Source organism: Scyliorhinus torazame, unplaced genomic scaffold (assembly GCF_047496885.1).
Source record: "Scyliorhinus torazame isolate Kashiwa2021f unplaced genomic scaffold, sScyTor2.1 scaffold_520, whole genome shotgun sequence".
Taxonomy (NCBI): Eukaryota; Metazoa; Chordata; class Chondrichthyes; order Carcharhiniformes; family Scyliorhinidae; genus Scyliorhinus; species Scyliorhinus torazame.
Genome location: NW_027308247.1, coordinates 46566 through 67237, shown reverse-complemented (window position 1 = coordinate 67237; position 20672 = coordinate 46566). Strand labels below are relative to the sequence as shown.

The following is a 20672-nucleotide window of genomic DNA, read 5'->3' as shown; positions in this document are numbered from 1 at the left end:
AGGTGTGGCACAGTAAATATTTGTAAATCTTCCAGCATCTCCTGTTGGCTCTCAGCCACTAATTACTCAATAATTATTTTGACATCATTAATGGTCCAGCCAATTGGATTTGATTTTGAGATTCCATTAGTCTTTGGTCTGCTCTATATATTCACAGTTGCACTTAAAACCCCATCACATCAGACAGCTGGGAAAGAGAGAGGTAGGAATGGGAGCTGCAAATTCCCATCTTTTAATTGGGAATCTTAATGTTAATGTTGAATCTTTTTTATATTTCAGATTTGAAGAAAGGAACTTCACTACAAACATGATGCTGTTTGGAGTCTTGCTGTTGGCTGCATTATTCACCAGTGATGTAGCAGGTAAACTGAAATGAAAACAGAAAATGTTGGAAATAAACACATCATGTCTGGCAGCATCTGTGGAGAGAGAATCAGAGTGGACATTTTGAGTCCGCCTGACTTCTTCAGAGCTGAAAAGAGGGAGAAATGTGATGGTGTTGTGATGTTGAAGAACGAGGGTGGAGTAGATGGAGCAAAACAGAAGACCAGGTGTAGGCAGGCGTGTTGAGGAGAGATTTCACAAAGATGTCATGGACATGAGGCAAAGGGAGTGGTAATGAGCGTTAAAGACTAAAGCAGGTGTTAATAGTGGTATACAGGTCAGAATGTGTTAATAGCCAAACAAGGGTCAGCAGTCTCTGACAGTAAAACATAGGAGCAAGTTACGGACTGGGTCTGTAAACAGAGGTGGGGGGGGGGGGGGGGGTGGGGGGGGGAGAAAAATAAATATTTCAAAACGGCGAAGAGAGATCATGGTCTGAAGTTAATGAACTCAATGTTAAATTCAGAAGTTCCAATCGGAAATGAGCTGCTGTCGCTCCAGTTTGTGTTCGGCTTCACTGGAACATTGCAGCAGGTCCAGACGATCATAAGACATTAGAGCAGAATTAGGCCACTCGGCCTATCGAGTCTGTTCCGCCATTCAATTATGGCTGATATTTTTCTCATCCCCCATTCTCCTGCCTTCTCCCCATAACCCCTGATCGCCTTATTGATCAAAAACCTATCTATTCCTTTTTTAAGACACACAGTAATTTGGCCTCCACAGCCTTCTGCGGCAAAAAGCTCCACAGATTCACCACCCTCTGGCTGAAGAAATTCCTCCTCATCTCTGTTTTAAATGATCGTCCCTTTAGTCTGAAATTGTGTCCTCCGCTTTTAGTTTTTCCAACAAGTGGAAACATCCTCTCCATGTCCACTCTATCCAGGCCACACAGTATCCTGAAAGCTTCAATAAGATTCACCCTCATTCTTCTGAACTCCAACGAGTACAGACTCCAGAGTCCTCAACCGTTCCTCATACGACAACTCTTCATTCACAAGGGATCATTCTTGTGAACTTCCTCTGGACCCTTTCCAAGGCCATCACATCTTTCCTCAGATACGGGACCCAAAACTGCTCACATTACTCCAAATGGGGTCTGACCAGAGCCTTATCTAGCCTCAGAAGAACATCCCTGGTCTTGTATTTTAGCCCTCTTGACATGAATGCTAATATTGCATTTGCTTCCTAACTGCCGACTGAACCTGCACGTTAACCTGAAGAGAATCGTGAACAAGGACTCCCAAGTCCCTTTGTGCTTCTGATGTCCTAAGCATCTTCCCATTTAGAAAATAATCTATGCCTCCATTTTTCCTTCCAAAGTGCATAACCTCACACTTTTCCACATTGTATTCCATCTGCCACTTCTTTGCCCACTCTCCTAGCCTGTCCAAGTCCTTCTGCAGGCTGCCTGCTTCCTCAATACTACCTGCCCCTCTACCAATCTTTGTAACATCTGCAAACTTAGCAACAGTGCCTTCAGTTCCTTCCTCCAGATCATTAATGTAGATTGTGAAAAGTTGTGATCCCAGCACCGACCCCTGAGGTACACCACTAGTCGCCGTTGGCAACTATCCCCTCTCTCTGCCTTCTGCCAGTCAGCCAATCCTCTATCCATACCAGGATCTTACCTTTAACATCATGGGCTCTTAACTTACTTAACAGTTTCCTATGCGGCACCTTGTCAAAGGCCTTCTGGAAATCTAAATAAATCACGTCCACTGGTTTTCCTTTGTCTAACCTCCTTGTTACTTCTTCAAAGAACTCTAACAGATTTATCAGACATGACCTCCCCTTGACGAAGCCATGTTGACTCAGTCCTATTTTATCATGCACTTCCAAGTACTCCGCAATCTCATCTTTAATAATGGACTCAAAAATCTTACCAATGACCGAAGTCAGGCTAATTGGCCTATAATTTCCCGTCTTCTGCCTCCCTCCCTTCTTAAACAGAGGTGTTACATTAGCCACTTTCCCAGTTCTCTGGGACCCTTCTTGCCTCCAGTGATTCCTGAAAGATCATCACCAATGCCTCCACAATCTCCTGAGCTATATCTTTTTGAACCCAGGGTGTAGTCCATCTGGTCCAGATGACCTATCCACCTTCAGACCTTTCAGTTTCCCCAGAACCTTCTCCTTAGTAATGGTCACTGCACTCACCTCTGCCCCCTGGTTCTCCTGGAACTCTGGCATCCCACTGGTGTCTTCCACCATGAAGACTGATGCAAAGTAACTGTTCAGTTCATCTGCCATTTCTTTGTTTCCTATTATTACTTCTCCAGCCACATTTTCCAGTGGTCCAGTGTCTATTTTTGCCTCTCTCTTGCCTTTTATAGATTAAAAAAAACTCTTCCTATCTTCCTTTATATTACTAGCTAGCTTGCACTCATACTTCATCTTCTCCCCCCTTATTGCTTTTTTAGTTGTCCTCTGCTCACTTTTAAAGCCTTCCAAATCCTCTGACTTCCCACTAATTCTCGCCATTTTGTATGCTTTTTCTTTAGCTTTTATGCTGTCCTTGACTTCCCTCATCAACCATGGATGCCTTGTCCTACGCTTAGCATGTTTCCACGTCCTTGGGATGAATTTCTATTGTGCCTCCCGAATAACCCCCAAAAGCCCCTGCCATTGCTGTTCCACTGTCTTCCCTGCGAGGCTCCTTTTCCAATCAACTCTGGCCTCATGTCTTTCTGGTTACCCGTATTTTACAGTAATACCGTTACATCTGATTGCAGCTTCTCCCTCTCAAACTGCAGGGTAAATTCCATTATATTGTGGTCACTGCTCCCTCAGGGTTCCTTCACCTTAGGTTCCCTAATCAAGTCTGCCTCATTCCACATCACCAAATCCAGAATTAGGCTCTGTCACAAGCAAAAAAACATCTCTTAGACATTCCACAAATTCCTTTTGTTGGGATCCACTACCAATCTGATTTTCCCAGTCCACCTGCATATTGAAGTCCCCCATGATTATTGTATTATTGCCTTCTTTACATGCCTTTTCTATCTCCTGATTTATTTTCTGCACCACATCCTGCCTACTGCTGGGGGGCCTGTACATAACTCCCATCAGGGTCTTTTTACTTTTGTGATTCCTCAACTCTACCCACAGAGATTCTATGTCTTCTGATCCGATATCGCTCCTTGCTATCGATTTAACTTCATTTTTTACTAACCATGCAACCCCGCCCTCTTTGCCCATCTGCCTGTCCTTTCGATAGGACATATATCCTTGGATATTTAGATCCCAGCCCTGATGCCCTTGCAGCCACATCTCTGTGATGCCCACGACATCATACCAGCCAATTTCAATGTGCGCAACAAGCTCAGGTCGAGGACAGAAATGTGAGCTTGAGACCAAAATTGTGAATGAAAATGTTTGGAGGTCATGTTTCTGAATTGAGCAACGGTGATCCGTAAGGATCTCTGGGTGTGGGGGGACAGAGTAGGACCGGAACACATAGCTCACAAAGGAAAAGGCATGGCCCATGCAGGTACCCATAGCTACACCTCCGTAAGGATCACCCAGCCTGTGTTTAGTCTCCCCAAAGTAGAGAGACCACATTGTGAGCAGTGAATGCAGTCGACTAACTTGAGGCAGATGCAAGTGAATTGTGACTTCACCTGGAAGCGGCGTCTGTGGCCTTGATTAGAGAGGAGGGAGCAGGTAAAGTGGCAGGTGGTTCACACCCTGCAATTGCATAGCACGGTAATGTGGGAAGGGATGAGGTGTTGGGTTGAAAGAGGAGCGGAAGAGGGTGTCACGAAGTGGATGGTCCCTGTGGAATGCTGACAGGAGAGATGAGGGGGAAATTGTGTTTGGTGGTGGCACTATGCAGGAGTTGACAGAAATGGCGGAGGATGATCCTTTCAACGCGGAGGCTGCTGGGGTGAAAAGTGAGAACATGGAGAAGCCTATCATGGTTATGGGAGGGAGGAGAAATGGTGAGCTAAGAAGTGCGGTACATGGTCGGACACAGTTGAGGGCCCTGTCAATCGTGGGAAACCTCGGCTGGCTCAGGAAAAAGCACCATTTTGAAAGGTAGAATTACTGGAACAGTTGTAATGGAGGCAGGGAAACTGGGAAAATCGGATGGAGTCCTTATGGAGTGAGGGTGTGAGGAAATGTAGTCGAGGTAGCTGTGGGAGTTGGTTGGCTTGTAATGGTTATTAGTAGACACTTATCACGAGGAATGGAGACACAAAAGTCATGGGAGGGAAGGGAAGTGTCCATGAAGGGAGGTAGATCATGTAAAGGTGAGAGAGGGGTGGAAATTTGAAGCAAAACTGATAAATCTTTCAAAGTCCAGACGAGAGGCTAAGACGGCTCTGATACAGTCACCTTTGTAATGGAATGAGATCTCTGGGTGTGGGGGGACAGAGTAGGACCGGAACACATAGCTCACAAAGGAAAAGGCATGGCCCATGCAGGTACCCATAGCTACACCTTTTATTTGGAGGAAGTGAGACAAGTTCAAGGAGAAATTATTCAATGAGAGAACAAGTTCAGCCAGGTGGAGGAAGGTGATTGGACAGGCCTGCGTTCTAGAAAGAAATGGAGAGCCCCCAAAACCTCCTGGTGAGGGATGGAAGTGCAGAGGGAATGGACGTCCATGGTGACATGAAGACAGTTAGGGCCAAGGAATTGGAAATTATAAAAATGAGGTTGGGATTAGAGGAATGGTAAATGTAGGTGGGAAGAGACTGGAGAAGGAGAGAGAGGACGGAGGCAAGATAGGAGGAAATGGGCTCTGTGGGGCAGGACCAGGCTGGTACGATGGCTCTACCAGGACAATCCTGTTGTGAATTCTGGGAGGGAGGTAGAAGTGGGCTGTGCAGGGTTGGGGACTATGGGCCGCCCCGACACCCGCACGCGATTCTCCCACGCCTCCCCAAACCAGCGCGGCGAGAATCACGGCTGGCCGCTGGGAGAATCGCCATTCGCCATTTGCAACAGGCGAGGGGCGATTCTCCGGCCCGGATGGGCCGAGCGGCCGGCCCAACAGGATGGGTTCCCGCCGGCGCCGTCCACACCTGGTCGCTGCTGCCGGGAACTGCGCGGGAACGCTGGGGGGGCAGCCTGTGGGGGGCGGGGAGTGGGGGAGGGGGGTACCTGTACCGGGGGGGGTCTGGCCCACAATCGGTGCCCACCGATCGGCGGGCCGGCCTCTCTGAAGGAGGACCTCCTTTCCTCCTCCGCCCCGCAAGATCCATCCGCCATCTTCTTGCGGGGTGGCCTCGGAGGACGGCAACCGCGCATGCGTAGGTTGGCGCCGACCAACCCGCGCATGATGCACGGGTGACGTCATTTATGTGGCGCCGGCCACGTCATTTACGCAGCGCTGCTTTTAAGCGGCGCCAAGGCCCTACACGCGTAAATGACGCGACGCCGCTCCTAGCCCCCCGGGGCGGGAGAATAGGGGGCTGGGAGCGGATTCCGACGCCGGAGTGAACACTCCGGTTTTCACTCCGGCGTCGGCACTTAGTCTTCCGTTGGGAGAATTGTGCCCATGAATTTGGAGTCTGGGCCGGGATTCTCATCTACCCGGCGGGGCGGGGGGTCCCGGCGGGAGGGAGTGGCATGAACCACTCTGGCGTCGGGCCGCCCCAAGGGTGCGGATTTCGCCGCACCTTTAGGGGCTAAGCCCTCACCTTCAGGTCAGTGGCTGCTGACGTCATCCCCGCGCATGCGCGGGGGGGGGGGGGTCACTTCCACGTCGACCATTGCGTAGGCTATGGCCGAGGCGGAAGGAAAAGAGTGCCTCCACGGCACTGGCCCGCCCGCGGATCGGTGGGCCCCAATTGCGGGTCAGGCAACCGTGTGGGCACCCCCAGGCCAGATCGTCCCGCGACCCCCTCAGGACCCCGAGCCCGCCCGCGCCGCTAGCCCCGCCATTAAGGTATGTGGTTTGATTCACGCCGGCGGGACTGGCATGACAGCAGCGGGAATTCAGCCCATCATGGGCCGGAGAATTGCCGGGGGGGGGGGGGGGGATGGCCCGCCGACCAACGTGGAGCTGTTCCCACCCCTGCCGAATTTCCAGTGCCTGAGAATTCGGCGGCCAGCGGGGGCGGGATTCACGCCGTCCCCCGGGTGATTCTACAACCCAACGGGGGATCAGAGAATCCCGCCCCTGTAGAGGGAAGATCCCCAGACACGATGAGGCATTTCCAGATGCCTGGAAATAATGGTTTGATATTTGGGGTGAGGTCATGGTCAGGTGGAGGGTGAAAGAAGTGTCTGAGAATTGGCACTCAGCCTCTGCAAGGTGGAGATCGGTACGCCAGACAACAACAACCCCAACCTTGTCGGCAGATTTGACGACAAAGTCAGGGTTGGGTGTGAACTGAGTGCAGAAAGTTCAGAAGTGTTGGAGTGGGTGAGAGCAGCAGAGTGGTTAAGATGGCCGATGTCATGGCAACAGTTCTCAATGAAACGATCAAGGTCAGAAGAATGGTTCCAGGTAGCGGGAGAATGGTGGAGACGGGTGAAAGGATCCAATGAACGAGGGGGAGGATTCCTGTCCAAAGAGGTGAGCGCAGAGGTGAAGATGATGGAAGAAGAGTTCAGCTTCGTGTCGAGCACAAAATTATTTGAGGGGAGGACAGAAAGTGATAAAACGGAGTCCTTAGCTGAGCACAAAACATTTAACATCAGAGAGGAGAAGGTCAGAGTGCACAGTGAATACACGTCAGAGCTGGCATTAGAAGAAGGGATGGGGTTAGAGAGACAGGAAGATCTGGAAGGACCCAGGTGGGAATTGATCTGGTAAAGTTGTTGGAGTATTGTGTTCATTAAAACAAGAAAGATAGAGAACTAGTTTCTTGTTTGAACGTCAGTCAGACAAAGAATGAGATGGAAATGGGGACAAGACCAGCGTTTGGAATAGGGTGAGTTGGAGCTGCTGGAGAGATGCAGGTAAACTGATTCTATTAGCTCGAGAAATCAATGACTGTTAACAAAAATAAAGATTAAATTGGCAGCACAGGGGGTGTATCCATTAATAGGACATGGGAATTTGGGAACAATCAGACTGTCCCAGATGACTACACCTGTAGGAAGTGTCTCTTGCCTGAGACACAGCAGCTCAGAGTCATTGAGCTGAAGTGTGAGTTTGAGAGCCTCCAACACAAGGGAGGAGGGGAAATACCCACACGGCTCTCTCCAGATCACAGTCACCTCATAGTGAAGCACATTGTAGGAAGATGACTGTGTGTCTGTCAGGAGGCAAGAGGAGGGAGAGAAGGAGGCCCCATGGAGACTGATCCTCATTCTTGCTGCTGTGAGGATAAGGACAAAGGCTGCTGGATTCGCTTAAGGGGAAACTAGATAAACACATGGGGAAGATGGGAATGAAGTGATGTGGTGGTCGGGTGAGAGGAAGTAAACAGAGTGGGAGGAGACTCCTGAGGGACAGAAACACAGGCATTGGCCAATTGGAGCAAACATCCTCTTCCTGTTCTGTAACTTCTCGATATTTTGATGTAAACATGGTCTGTGAGTAATGGGTTAATTCAATAAGGTGAAAAATCCCACTCGTGAGTCAGGTCTTGTCTACCATGTATTCATCAATTTCTAGCCCCATGAATGAGAAATGAACTGTGAATGTTGTGATTATTACAGTTTTGTTTTAATTTGCAGCTAAACCTCCTCCGTCGGTTGAATTGGAGAAAAAGGCAGAGGTGGAGCAGGACCTTGGGAAACGTGGTCTCTCGGGGAAAGGACTTTGTGGTGATGACGTGTATTATTTTGGCCATTGCTACAAATTTGTTTCTGATAAAAAGACTTGGGCAGATGCTGAGGTAAGACCCTGAAATCTTTGGTAGTTATTCAAGTATTTGTTCCTCAATGTTTCTAAACCTGACCAAACACAGGAGGAAAGAATCTTCTTGTTTATATCTGCACAGTTGGAATTGACTCAGTGTTCCATCACCTGGGTAATATGATCTACATTGGATTCTCCATTAACACTGAGGGTAATGATCTGTGACATTGAACAGTGCAGACAATGAAGATCATTGGTTCATCCATGGACAGTGATGAGAGTGTTAGAACTGGTCTGAGTGTCTCTGTATTAGAAGAAAATCCAATCAGCACAGCTCCCTGATCCTGATCACCATCCAGTGCAACTTGCTGTAAAATACAAGGTGTGGAAGGTTAGTGGGGACAGGATTGGGATCCTGATCTTCAGATCAGAGGAAACAAGGTCCATTGAAAGATCAGCATTATTCACTCCACACCCACACTTCAGACCAGACAATGTTTACTCCAATATGCAAATCGGGGTTTGGTTTTTGCCCACGTTGTTGGATTTTGATTCAAATTCAGATACAAATCAGTGGAGTTTGCATCTTACAGGCTTCACCCAGTTACACCCTACAGCTCAGCAAAAGCTTGATCAGAAATTGTCATTTTGAAGAATGTTTTGAAGCAGAGGGAAACAGATGCTGCGATGTTGTCCCCGTGTTCACCACAAGGGCAAACGGCAACTTGACGCAAAATATCGCGAGAGTCAGAAATCCAGAAACCCGCAGACAACATCTCGTTTTCCAAGTCTCCCTGCCCCCCACTGGTCACATAACGAGGTTCAAAGGTCGGGAATCACATGCAATGAAATTATAATATAGTTGAAGGACTTTCCCACCATTTGTTGTTTAACGGCCTCGCCGCGCCCAACTCGGTGACGCGACGAGACCGTTAAATCTCCCGAGAGGGTTTTTGCAGGGATTGTGGCCAAGGCAGCTGAAATCGGTGATTTCTGAATTTTGATTCCTAAATCTCTCTACTTTGGATTCACAATTCCCTGACGCTCTGAAACCACAGTGCTAACCACTATGCTACCGTGCTGCTTGTGCCTGTCCAAAGCCTTTCGGTGATTTCTGAGTTTGGATTCCTAAATCTCTCACAATTTACACATTTGCGCTCGAACCAAAGCCGTTGAGTGTGTAACTTTCACCTCCCTCAGCATCAACTTGTTAAATTCCTGTGTTGCTGCCATTGAGCCTCGTGATCTCCAGATAGAATCGTAATTTAAATTAAATGAAACTCCACAGACACCTCTGAGCAGTGGTCTGTCAGTATGATAAATCTGTTAGTGTGAATGTGGTCACTTTGCAATGCCATGGGCTGCAGTGACTGTCAATGTCTGTTCTGACAGCTGTTGTATGGATAAATATTGGCGAGAACAGGAGAAACACCAAATAATCCAGAGAGCGTTCGTTCGAGCACAAACCCAGCTCAATATCAGCTGATACACAAAAGCTGCTGGTATTGTAATTTGAAGCCACAATACGATTGGTTCCATGTAATCAGTGTGAGTGTCCCAGTCACTGGTGTTTGGGATCAGTCCCTATCAGGAGATCATGCACATTTAGCAGGAGTTTGTAGTTTTATTGTTCACATTCTGTAAAAGAACAAAGTTTCAATCTTAAACATATTTCGCAAAACAATTGAATATGTTCAATGTAAAAAGATAACAAGGTACAATTGGTCTGTTTCTATTTAAAGCTGCATTGTCAAACTCTGGGCCCAGGCAGCCATCTTGCCTCCATACACTTCGAGACTCAGAATTCCTTCATTGGAAAGATGGTGACTGAAGCCCAAAGAAGTGTTGTCCCAACTTGGATTGGTATACATGACTTCTTCAAGGTAACGTTTCTTGAGGTGATTCATCTTATTATTTATGGTAAACAAATTCTACATTTTTAAATGTAATTTAATTTTACATTTCCACAGGAGGGGACTTTCCTTTGGACTGATGGATCTTCAATAGATTTTACTAAATGGAGTCGGGGTGAACCCAATAATAATTTCGGAAATGAAGACTGTGCGCATTTTGGATGGAGTAAGTTGATGTTGTGAATTGTGACTGTGTCCTAGGGGAAAGTAATTCCGGGCAAATAGATCAGTGGATGAGATTCTAAGTGGACTCTATGTGGTTGAGTTTTAGACTTTGACAGATCTCTACTTCCTGCCCCTCTGACAGTCACCTTCCAGGTAAAACTGTTTCCTGGGGGAAAGTACATGGGTCACATGCTGTGGATAAAGGAACATTCACTGGGAGTGACACTAAAGTTTCTCCTTCTGCTCAATTGTGCGTCACTGTGGGTTCTGCAGTGATGAGGTTAGACCAAGAGCAGCTTCATAACTGCACATTTACTGAGCTGATCCTGACATGTCCCAGGATGCAGCCATGCTCCCGGTGAGCAGGACTCCACTCTGTGTTTATACAACATTCCGACGCAAAAGATTCAACCTTCCTGTATCCAGCCCTCACTTTACTAATGCACCAAACAGACGTCCACCTTTCCACAGGATTCAATTCCCAGATTGGAGATAATGTAATCGAGACAGATATTTGAAAGCTGAATTCTAATTGGGAATGTTCCAATTGTGTGAAGTTTGTGCAATGGGGAAGGAGACAGTTTAACCCCTGGTGGTGAGGCCGTGCTGTCCACCCACACAGGAGAATCTCACCCAGGGTAAACTCCGCATCTTCACTCAGGGAACTGTCCAACCCACACTAAATATCACGGGCAGCACGGTAGCATTGTGGATAGCACAATTGCTTCACAGCTCCAGGGTCCCAGGTTCGATTCCGGCTTGGGTCACTGTCTGTGCGGAGTCTGCACATCCTCCCCGTGTGTGCGTGGGTTTCCTCCGGGTGCTCCGGTTTCCTCCCACAGTCCAAAGATGTGCAGGTTAGGTGGATTGGCCAAGATAAATTGCCTTTCGTGTCCAATATTGCCCGTAGTGTTGGGTGGGGTTACTGGGTTATGGGGATAGGGTGGAGATGTTGACCTTGGGTAGGGTGCTCTTTCCAAGAGCCCGTGCAGACTCGATGGGCCGAATGGCCTACTTCTGCACTGTAACTTCCATGATTACCAGGTTTTCAGATTTCAGTGACTCACACACTGGGCGGCATTCTCCGATCCTGGGGCTAAGTGTTGACGCCGTCGTAAACAGCAGAGCGTTTTACGATGACGTCATCTGGCCCCTAGGAGCAGCGATCCTGCGCTGCACAGGGGGCCAGTGTGGCACTGGAACACTTCATGCGGCTCCAGCTGCCGAAACGGGCGCCAGCACGGCCGGCGCGAGTTCACGCATGCGTGTGGGTTGCTATCTCTGCGCCGGCCCCCAGGAAACATGGCGGAGCCCTACAGGGGCCCAGCGCAGAGGAACATAGTGCCCACCCCCGGGTTACTCAGGGATTAAGAGATGGTTAAAATGAGAAGATCATTGGCACTCTCAAAACAGAAAGAATCAACTAATTAGAACAATAGCTGCTCACTTCACTGAATTCAACCTTTCTTTCTACAGGGAATCAGTTTGTTTGGAATGATGAAAATTGTGGTGTAAAATATCCTTCCATTTGCTCCTACAAGCTGCCCTATTGCTAGAAGAATCTGCTGATGCTCCGTGATCCTGTCCAGGAGTGGATTCAATGTTTTGATTTGTTTGTAGACACAATCACTGCCTCTGTGACTGTACTTAGTCTCTGAATCAATAATAAATAGAATTGCATCACGAGCTGTGTGAGTCTAGTTTATAGCAGCCTTCCTGTCCCACTGTCGCTTCCTAACCACCTCTCCACTCAATACTCCATGGGGAAGCAGACAGCACAGACTTGGATGACTTTTTAACTTATTCATGTGATAGGAAATTTGCTGACAAGGTCCATATGGATCCCTCTTTGAGAAGGTGGTTGTAAGAACAAACAAAAGAACAAAGAAACGTACAGCACAGGAACAGGCCCTTCGGCCCTCCAAGCCTGTGCCGACCATGCTGCCCGTCTAATCTAAAATCTTTTACACTTCCTGGGTCCGTATCCCTCTATTCCCATCCTATTCATGTATTTGTCAAGGTGCCCCTGATTCCACCACCTCCTCCGGCAGCGAGTTCCAGGCACCCACTACCCTCTGTGTAAAAAAACCTGCCACGTACATCTCCTCTTAACCTTGCCCCTTGCACCTTAAACCAATGCCCCCAAGTAATTGACCCCTCTACCCTGGGAAAAAGCCTCTGACTATCCACTCTGTCAACAACAAACAAAGAACAAAGAAATGTACAGCACAGGAACAGGCCCTTCGGTCCTCCAAGCCCGTGCCGACCATCTGCCCGACTAAACTACAATCTTCTACACTTCGTGGGTCCGTATCCCTCTATTCCCATCCTGTTCATGTATTTGTCAAGATGCCCCTTAAATGTCACTATCGTCCCTGCTTCCACCACCTCCTCCGGTAGCGAGTTCCAGGCACCCACTACCCTCTGTGTAAAAAAACTTGCCTCGTACATCTACTCAAAACCTTGCCCCTCTCACCTTAAACCTATGCCCCCTAGTAATTGACCCCTCTACCCTGGGGAAAAGCCTCTGACTATCCACTCTGTCTATGCCCCTCATAATTTTGTAGACCTCTATCAGGTCGCCCCTCAACCTTCGTCGTTCCAGTGAGAACAAATCAAGTTTCTTCAACTGCTCCTCATAGATAATGCCCTCCATACCAGGCAACATCCTGGTAAATCTCTTCTGCACCCTCTCTAAAGCCTCCACATCCTTCTGGTAGTGTGGCGACCAGAATTGAACACTATACTCCAAGTGTGGCCTAACTAAGGTTCTATACAGCTGCAACATGACTTGCCAATGCTTATACTCAATGCCCCGGCCAATGAAGGCAAGCATGCCGTATGCCTTCTTGACTACCTTCTCCACCTGTGTTGCCCCTTTCAGTGACCTGTGGACCTGTACACCAAGATCTCTCTGACGGTCAATACTCTTGAGGGTTCTACCATTCACTGTATATTCCCTACCTGCATTAGACCTTCCATAATGCATTACCTCACATTTGTCCAGATTAAACTCCATCTGCCATCTCTCCGCCCAAGTCTCCAAACGATCTAAATCCTGCCGTATCCTCTGACAGTCCTCATCGCTATCCGCAATTCCACCAACTTTTGTGTAGTCTGCAAACTTACTAATCAGACCAGTTACATTTTCCTCCAAATCATTTATATATACTACAAACAGCAAAGGTCCCAGCACTGATCCCTGCAGAACACCACTAGTCACAGCCCTCCAATCAGAAAAGCACCCTTCCATTGCTACTCTCTGCCTTCTATGACCTAGCCAGTTCTGTATCCATCTTGCCAGCTCACCCCTGATCCCATGTGACTTCAAATTTTGTACCAGTCTGCCATGAGGGACCTTGTCAAAGGTCTTACTGAAGTCCATATAGACAACATCCTCTTTCTTGAACTGTTTCAGTCCACCTGACCATAGGGTGTGAGTTCTCGGATTGTGATTCAGTGACAGTGAAGGAATCGTAGCGTTTACAGTGCAGAAGGAGGCCATTCGGCCTATCGAGTCTGCACCAGCCCCTATAAAGAGCACCCGACGGAAGCCCATGTATCTAACCTATCCCCGTAACCCAGTAACCCCTACTTAACATGTTTTGGACACTAAGGGCAATTTAGCATGGCCAATCCACCTAATCTGCACATCTTTGGACTGTGGGAGGAAACCGGAGCACCCGGAGGAAACCCATGCAGACACGGGGAGAACGTGCAGACTTCGCACAGACAGTGACCCAGCCGGGAATCGAATCTGGGACCCTGGAGCCGTGAAACAACTGTACTAACCATTATCCTACCGTGATGGAACAATATAGGTCCAAGTCAGGGTGGTGTGTGATGTGGAGGGGGAATTGCAGGTGGTTCACTTGTTGCCCTTGTTTTTCTGGGCAGTGGAGGTCACAGGTTTGAAAGGTGCTGTCAAAGAAGCCATGATTTGTTTTGCTTCTTGACGTAGCATAAGCTGCTTCCTTGATGTATACTCTGACAAAGGAAGGTTCAGACTTGGAGATAGCTTTAACACATTTATTAAACTGTTCACGAGTCTCCTACTTGGATTCGACGCTCCTGTTAATCCTGCTACAGCTACTCAGACTAACGAACCAGTCTGCTACAATCCACATGTGGGTATGATGTGTTGAATCAACCCTGCCTGTACTCACTCAGTGTTGCCACTGGAAAGAGAGAGATCAGGTGTGCTGTGTCCTTATATATGGGTGTGTGTAAAGCCCCCCTGTGGTAGTGTTGCGTCTGGGTGGCTTGGCTAGCCATTGGTTATGTCCTAATCTACTGTCCCATTGGCTGTATGTCTGCATGTCATGATGTCTCTGGTGCTCCCTCTAGTGTCTAGCTAGGTGTAGTGTATTTATATTCACCCCTTGTTTATTTACAGTGATGCATATCACCACAGATGATGCGCATTGCTGCCATCCTGCACTGCTGTTATAGGAAGTGTCAAACAAGCAGGTTGCTTTGTCCTGGAAGGTGTTGGGTCTTGTTGAGTTTGGTTGGAGCTGCACTCATCCAGGCAAGTGGAGATTATTCCACCATATTCCTGATTTATGCCTTGTAGATGTGGACAGGATTTGGGGAGTCAGGAGATGAGGAGGCAATTCCCAACCTCTCAGCTGTAGTTATATGATTGGTCCAATCTTCCTCAGGTATGACTCCAATATGTGGGGATTATTCCCACTGATTCCAATTTTACTCGAGTCCTTTGGTCCCAAAGCCTCGATGTGAAGGGCAGCGACCCTCACCTCATCCCTGGATTCAGCTCCTTTTTTATCCGTGTTTGGACCGAGGCTAAAATGAGGTTTGGTGCTATTGCCGTCAGAAGGTAGAGTTACAAAAAATGTCAATCCACAGATCATCAGTTTGACTTTAAGGGTACAATAAAGTGAGTTTATTAATTTCAGTACAGTCCCAAACTCACTGGATCTTTAAAGTTCAGGCCCTGCCTGCTGCAGCCTCTGACCCTGATGGCAACCTGAACACCCTGACACCAACATGTCCACCATGACTCCCGACTCTTGTCCCTCTGTCACTACCTGCTGCTCCTACCACCAAAACTGGGCTCCCACTGACAATTCCCGAGGCATTTGGTGAGTTGCCACGTCCAAGGTTATCGCAGGAATTGACAGCTCATGGTTTGGGGTTCAGCATATTACCCTGGATTGAAGACTGGCTAGCTCATCGAAAGCAGAGAGTATGTATAAATGGGTCGTTGTCTGACAGGCAGGATGTGACGAGTGGGGTCCACAGCGCTCAGTGCTGGAGCCTCAATTAATGTACATCAATGACTTTGATGAGGGGCACAAATGTTGTGAAGAAGACATAAAGGAATTAACAGGCCGTTATGGAAAGATTGAGTGAGTGGGGAAAAAATGTGGCAAATGGAATATAATGTGGGAAAATGTGAGGTTGTTCACTTTGGCAAGAAGAATAAAAAAGCAAAGTAATAAATGAAGGGAAAATAGAGAACAAAAATAAGAGAATAACATCACCCTGTCTGCTCAAACGCAGTGGTTTGAAGTGTATTTGTTTCAACGCCATAAGTATAGCGGCTGAGGCAGATGAACTTAGAACACTTATTAATATTTGGAACTATGTTGTTGTGGCTATCACATTAATGTGGTTGAAGGAAGGGTAGGTTTGGCAACTGAATGTAGGAGGATATAGATGCTTCAGGAGAGATGGGGGGGGGGGGGATGTAAAAAGGGTGGGGGAGCAGCATTGCTGGTTAAGGAGAATATTATAGTCGTACTGTGGGAGGACACCTTGGAGGGCTCATACAATGAGGCAATCTGGGTTGAGCTCAGGAACAGAAAGGGAGCAATCACAATGTTGGTGGTTTATTACAGTCCCCCCAGCTGCCAGTGAGAGAGAGAGGAGCAGATAGGAAGAGAGATTTTAGATAGGTGCAAAAGTAACAGCGTTGTTGTGGTAAGGCATTTTAACTTCCCCTATATTGACTGGAATTCACTTAGTGCTAGGGATGGGGCAGAGTTTCTAAGGTGTATCCAGGAAGGCTTCTTTTAATTTAAAAAAAAAAAATCTTTATTGTCACAAGTAGGTTTCCATTAATACTTGTAAAGTAAAAATGGGAAAATATGTCATTTGAAACATAGAAGTCTGGAAAAACCTGAACTGAGGGTACATGAGAAAATGTAGGGAAAAATCCCACAAAGGGTTAACAGCAGCTGCAAAGAAGGTTTTTAAATGCAGATAGCCTTTATCAAACAGGTGTTAAGAAAACAGCTTGTAACAGCTCATGCTGTAAAACTGATGCCTGTCTTTCAAGTTAAAGCAGATTGAACTTTTAGTTACATGAAGAGAAACAATATTTCACACTTTCTTTGAAGTTAATTATTTTAGTAAGCAGCTAAAAAAGAATTGCCAGGATCTTCAGTTGCATTGGTGACAAATGTTTAGGCGTGAAATCCTGCTGACACCAGTTGAATATGGGAAGCCAGAGACGACGTGTCCATGAAAGCACAGGTTAACACCAAATCGGGGTCAGAGTTCCGACAAGCTAAGGGCACTATTGGGTAATAAAGCAACTTTAGAAGTGACAGGAACCAGATGTAACACCCCTCTGGGATCAAATCACTTTTGAACATGACAAGGGAAAAAATATAATCAGAGGTCGATGAACTAAAGTCATGCTCAACATGAATACGTAGTCGTATTAGAAGTAATTAAGATTAAAGGTACATTGAACAATCAAGAGCAAAACAAAGTTACTTTACGATAATGTCAACCAAAAGATAAAGAAGAGAGATTGTCAAGGCAGACCTGAAGGTCTTTTCAACCAACCAGGAGAATCCAGAAGCAAGATCTTTTTACTTTTTTATAAAGACAGTGATTGTATCATTTAAAAGAAAAAATAATAATAAAATTACAAAGTTTTAACCTGAAACTGTGGATTATTACAACGTCTACTTTACTTACTTAGCAACGCAGGGCCCAGACTACCAGGTGGTAAGTAGATGAAATCTTCTATGAAGATATGGGTTAACTTGAAATTATAGATTGACCCGAATAGCACCCACCTAACTCTGCATAGGAGGCAGGGAGTGAGAATCCCTGTTCACCATTTAGAATGTCTTATTGATCCTTTTTAGTATAGGGGGAATTCTAAGAATAGTGATGAGTTTTTTACTTCACACTGCAATGAAGTTACTGTGAAAAGCCCCTAGTTGCCACATTCTGGCACCTGTTCGGGTATACAGAGGGAGAATTCAGAATGTCCAAATTACCTAACAGCACATCTTTTGTGACTTGTGGGAGGAAACTGGAGCACCCGGAGGAAATCCAAGCAGATACGGGGAGAACATGCAAACTCCGTACGGTGACCCAAGCCCGGAATCAAACGTGGGACCCTGGCGCTGTGAAACCATAGTGCTAACCAATATGTGGGTAGTCCAACTAGGGAAGGGTCAGTACAGGAGCTGCTATTGGGGAATGTGCCTGGACAGGTGGTTGAGGTTTCAGTGGGGGAACATTTGGGGAGTAGTGACCACAATTGCGTAAGTTTTAGGGTACTTCTGGATAGGGATGAGGGTAACCCTCGCGTTAAGGTGCTAAACTGGGGAAAGGCAAATTATGATAACATTAGACAGGGATTGAAGAATTTGGATTAGGTGTGGCTGTTGGAAGGTAAATCAACAGCGGACATGTGGGAGTCTTTCAAGCGACAGTTGATTAGGATTCAGGAAAGTCACGTTCCTGAGAGTACGAAGGATATGTATGGGAAGTTGAGGGAACCTTGGATAATGAGGGATATTGTGAACCTTGTCAAAAAGAAAAAGGAGGTATTTGTATGGTCTAGAAGGGTGGGGACAGTCAAAACACTTGAGGAGAAGAAGAATGTAGGAAGGTATTGAAACGGAAAATTACGAGGGTGGGGAGGGGTCATTAAAAGTCCAGTCGGATTAAGGTGAATCCCAAAGCTTTTTATTAATATGTAAAAAGCAAGAGAGGGGTGGCACAGTGGTGCAGTGGTTAGCACTGCTGCCTCACGGCGCCGAGGAACTGGGTTGGTCCCGGGTCACTGTCTGTGTGGAGTTTGCACAGTCACTGTCCATCTGGAGTTTGCACATTCTCCCTGTGCCTGCGTGGGTCTCACCCCCACAACCCAAAGCTGTGCAGGGTAAGTGGATTGGCCATGCTAAATTGCCCCTTAATTGGAAAAAAATGAATTGGGCACTTTAAATTTCAAAAAAAGCAAGAGGTGTTGCTCTTTTTAACCTTAGTCTATTTGCTCTATTTAGGTCACCTTTGCTCATGAGTCGCCAGGTATCTTTATGATACCGCCACGTGGTTCAAGTTCAGGTTATGATTAATAACACAGCACACCGCTTAGTAAGGATTAAAACAATGGTCATTTATTATATACAACAAGTAATATTAATACCCTAATACTACTTTTTATATAATAAACCTATCACTACTGGCCAATACATAACTTAGGAAGAGCCCACCAGGTCAGGGAAACGAATGGCTTGTCCAATCAAATCTGGCCCGCGGGATCCAAAAGGCTGCTACAGGTCGGTGGCTAGGTGTCTCTGCCGGATAGCGATCGCTGGATTCAAACTTACTATACACGGTGGCTGGTCTTGCGAAGGTCTCGAGCAGGCGAAGATGAGAGAGAGAGAGATCTGAACTTGGACCTTCACTTTTATAGGTCCCAGGGGCTTCCCGCCTCCCGGGGCGGCCCTTGACCCTGAGTCCCAAGTGATTGGATTCTGTCCACAATCTCTGGGGTCGATGTGTCCAATGGTGAGGCGATTCCTCGATCGGGGGGTGGTCGCTCACCTGTCTTTGTTTCGGCCACTGCAGGCGCCGACAGGTCTGGCCCGGTATTCAATTGCTAATATGTTGCAATTGTTCCCGGGGATAGCCGATTTAACTGTGGATGTCTGAATAGATTGGCTGCAAACAGTCCTGAATGCAACTGTGAATACCTGGGTTGATGGGCTGTTGATAGCCCTGAGTATCTATCTGGGCTACCTTCCCAGAGCCGAATATGCAAAACTGTCTGCAGCTGCCTGCTTGTGTCTCCTTGGCTGCTTTTCCCAGCAGTCTTTCGGGTTAGCCGTTTTAAACTGGGTTTTGGCCAGATTAAACGGAACGCAGCCATTTTACATGGCTACAGAGGGCAGCCAGGGAAAGGACAGTGGGGGGAATCTATATGTTGAGCCAGAGGAAATGGGCGAGTTATTAAATGAGTACTTTGCATCAATGTTCACCAAAGAAAAGAACTTTGTGGAAGATGATTCTTGGGTCGGATGTGTGGTTAGTCTGGGTCATGTTGACATCAAAAAGGAGGAGGTAATGATTGTTTTAAAAGTCTCTTGGGCCAATGGGATTTACCCCACAATACTGAGGGAAGCAAGGGAGGAAATTACTGGGGCCTTGACTGACATCTGTGTATTCTAATTTGCAACAGGAGAGATCCCAGAGGACTGGAGAATAGCTAATGTGGGATCGCTGTTTAAGAAAGGTAGCAGGGATAATCCTGGAAACTGTAGGCCAGTGAGTCTCATGTCGGGAGTTGGTAACTTGTTGGAGAGAATTCTCAGGGACAGGATTTATACCCATTTGGAAACAAATGGACTCATCAGTGATAGGCAGCATGGTTTAGTGAAGGGGAAGTCATGCCTCACTAGCTTCCTCGTGTTTTTTGAGGAGGTGACAAAGATGATTGATGAGGAGAGGGCAGTGGATGCTGTTGACATGGACTTCAGTAACATCTTTGACAAGGTGTCTCATGGCAGACTGGTATAAAAGGTGAAGTCACACAGGTTCAGAGGTGAGGTGGCAAGATGGAGACCGAACTGGCTCGGTCACAGAAGACAATGAGTAGCAGTAGAAGGTTGTGACTAGTGGTGTTCCACAGGGATCTATGCTGGAGCCTCTGTTCTTTGTAGGATACACAAACGATTTGGAGGAAAATGTAGCTGGTCTGATTAGTAAGTTCGCGGATGACATCAAGGTTGGTGGAGTGGCAGATAGTGTTGAGGATTGTCAGAGGATACAGCGGGGCATAGATAGGTTGGAGACTTGGGCAGAGAAATGGCAAATAGAGTTTAATCCAGACAAATGTGAGGTAATGCATTTTGGTAGGTCTAACAGTGGGAAAATATACAGTAAATGGCAAAACTCTTAGGAATATAGAAAGTCAGAGAGATCTGGGCATGCAGGTCCACGGATCTTTGAAAGTGGCAACACAAGTGGACAAGGTAGTCAAGAAAGCATCCGGGATGTCTTCATTGGATGGGGCAACGTGTTTTAAAACTGGCAGGTCATGCTGCAATTCCATAGAAACTTGGTGAGGCCGCACTGGAAATATTGCACACAATTTTGGTCGCCACACTACCAGAAGGATGTGGAGGCTTTGGAGAGGGTGTAGAGGAGGTTTACCAAGATGTTGCCTGGTC

General features: G+C 47.0%; 1 protein-coding gene across 1 annotated transcript; it reads left to right on the top strand.

The window, feature by feature from the left end:
- The first annotated feature begins 236 nt into the window (after nucleotides 1–236).
- Nucleotides 237–11910, top strand: LOC140406382 (lectin-like). Its single transcript, XM_072494470.1, has 5 exons — nucleotides 237–362; nucleotides 8026–8186; nucleotides 9892–10032; nucleotides 10120–10228; nucleotides 11704–11910. Exons 1-5 carry the CDS (start codon nucleotides 308–310, stop codon nucleotides 11781–11783), a joined length of 546 nt encoding a protein of 181 aa, XP_072350571.1. The 5' UTR covers nucleotides 237–307; the 3' UTR covers nucleotides 11784–11910.
- Nucleotides 11911–20672: the final 8762 nt, after the last annotated feature.

Excerpts from the sequence above, each read along its gene's own strand:
- LOC140406382 (XM_072494470.1), top strand. The coding sequence starts at position 308 with ATGATGCTGTTTGGAGTCTTGCTGTTGGCTGCATTATTCACCAGTGAT. Across the intron at positions 363-8,025 it reads ATTCACCAGTGATGTAGCAG|CTAAACCTCCTCCGTCGGTT; the intron begins GTAAACTGAAAT and ends TTTAATTTGCAG. Across the intron at positions 10,033-10,119 it reads GTATACATGACTTCTTCAAG|GAGGGGACTTTCCTTTGGAC; the intron begins GTAACGTTTCTT and ends ACATTTCCACAG.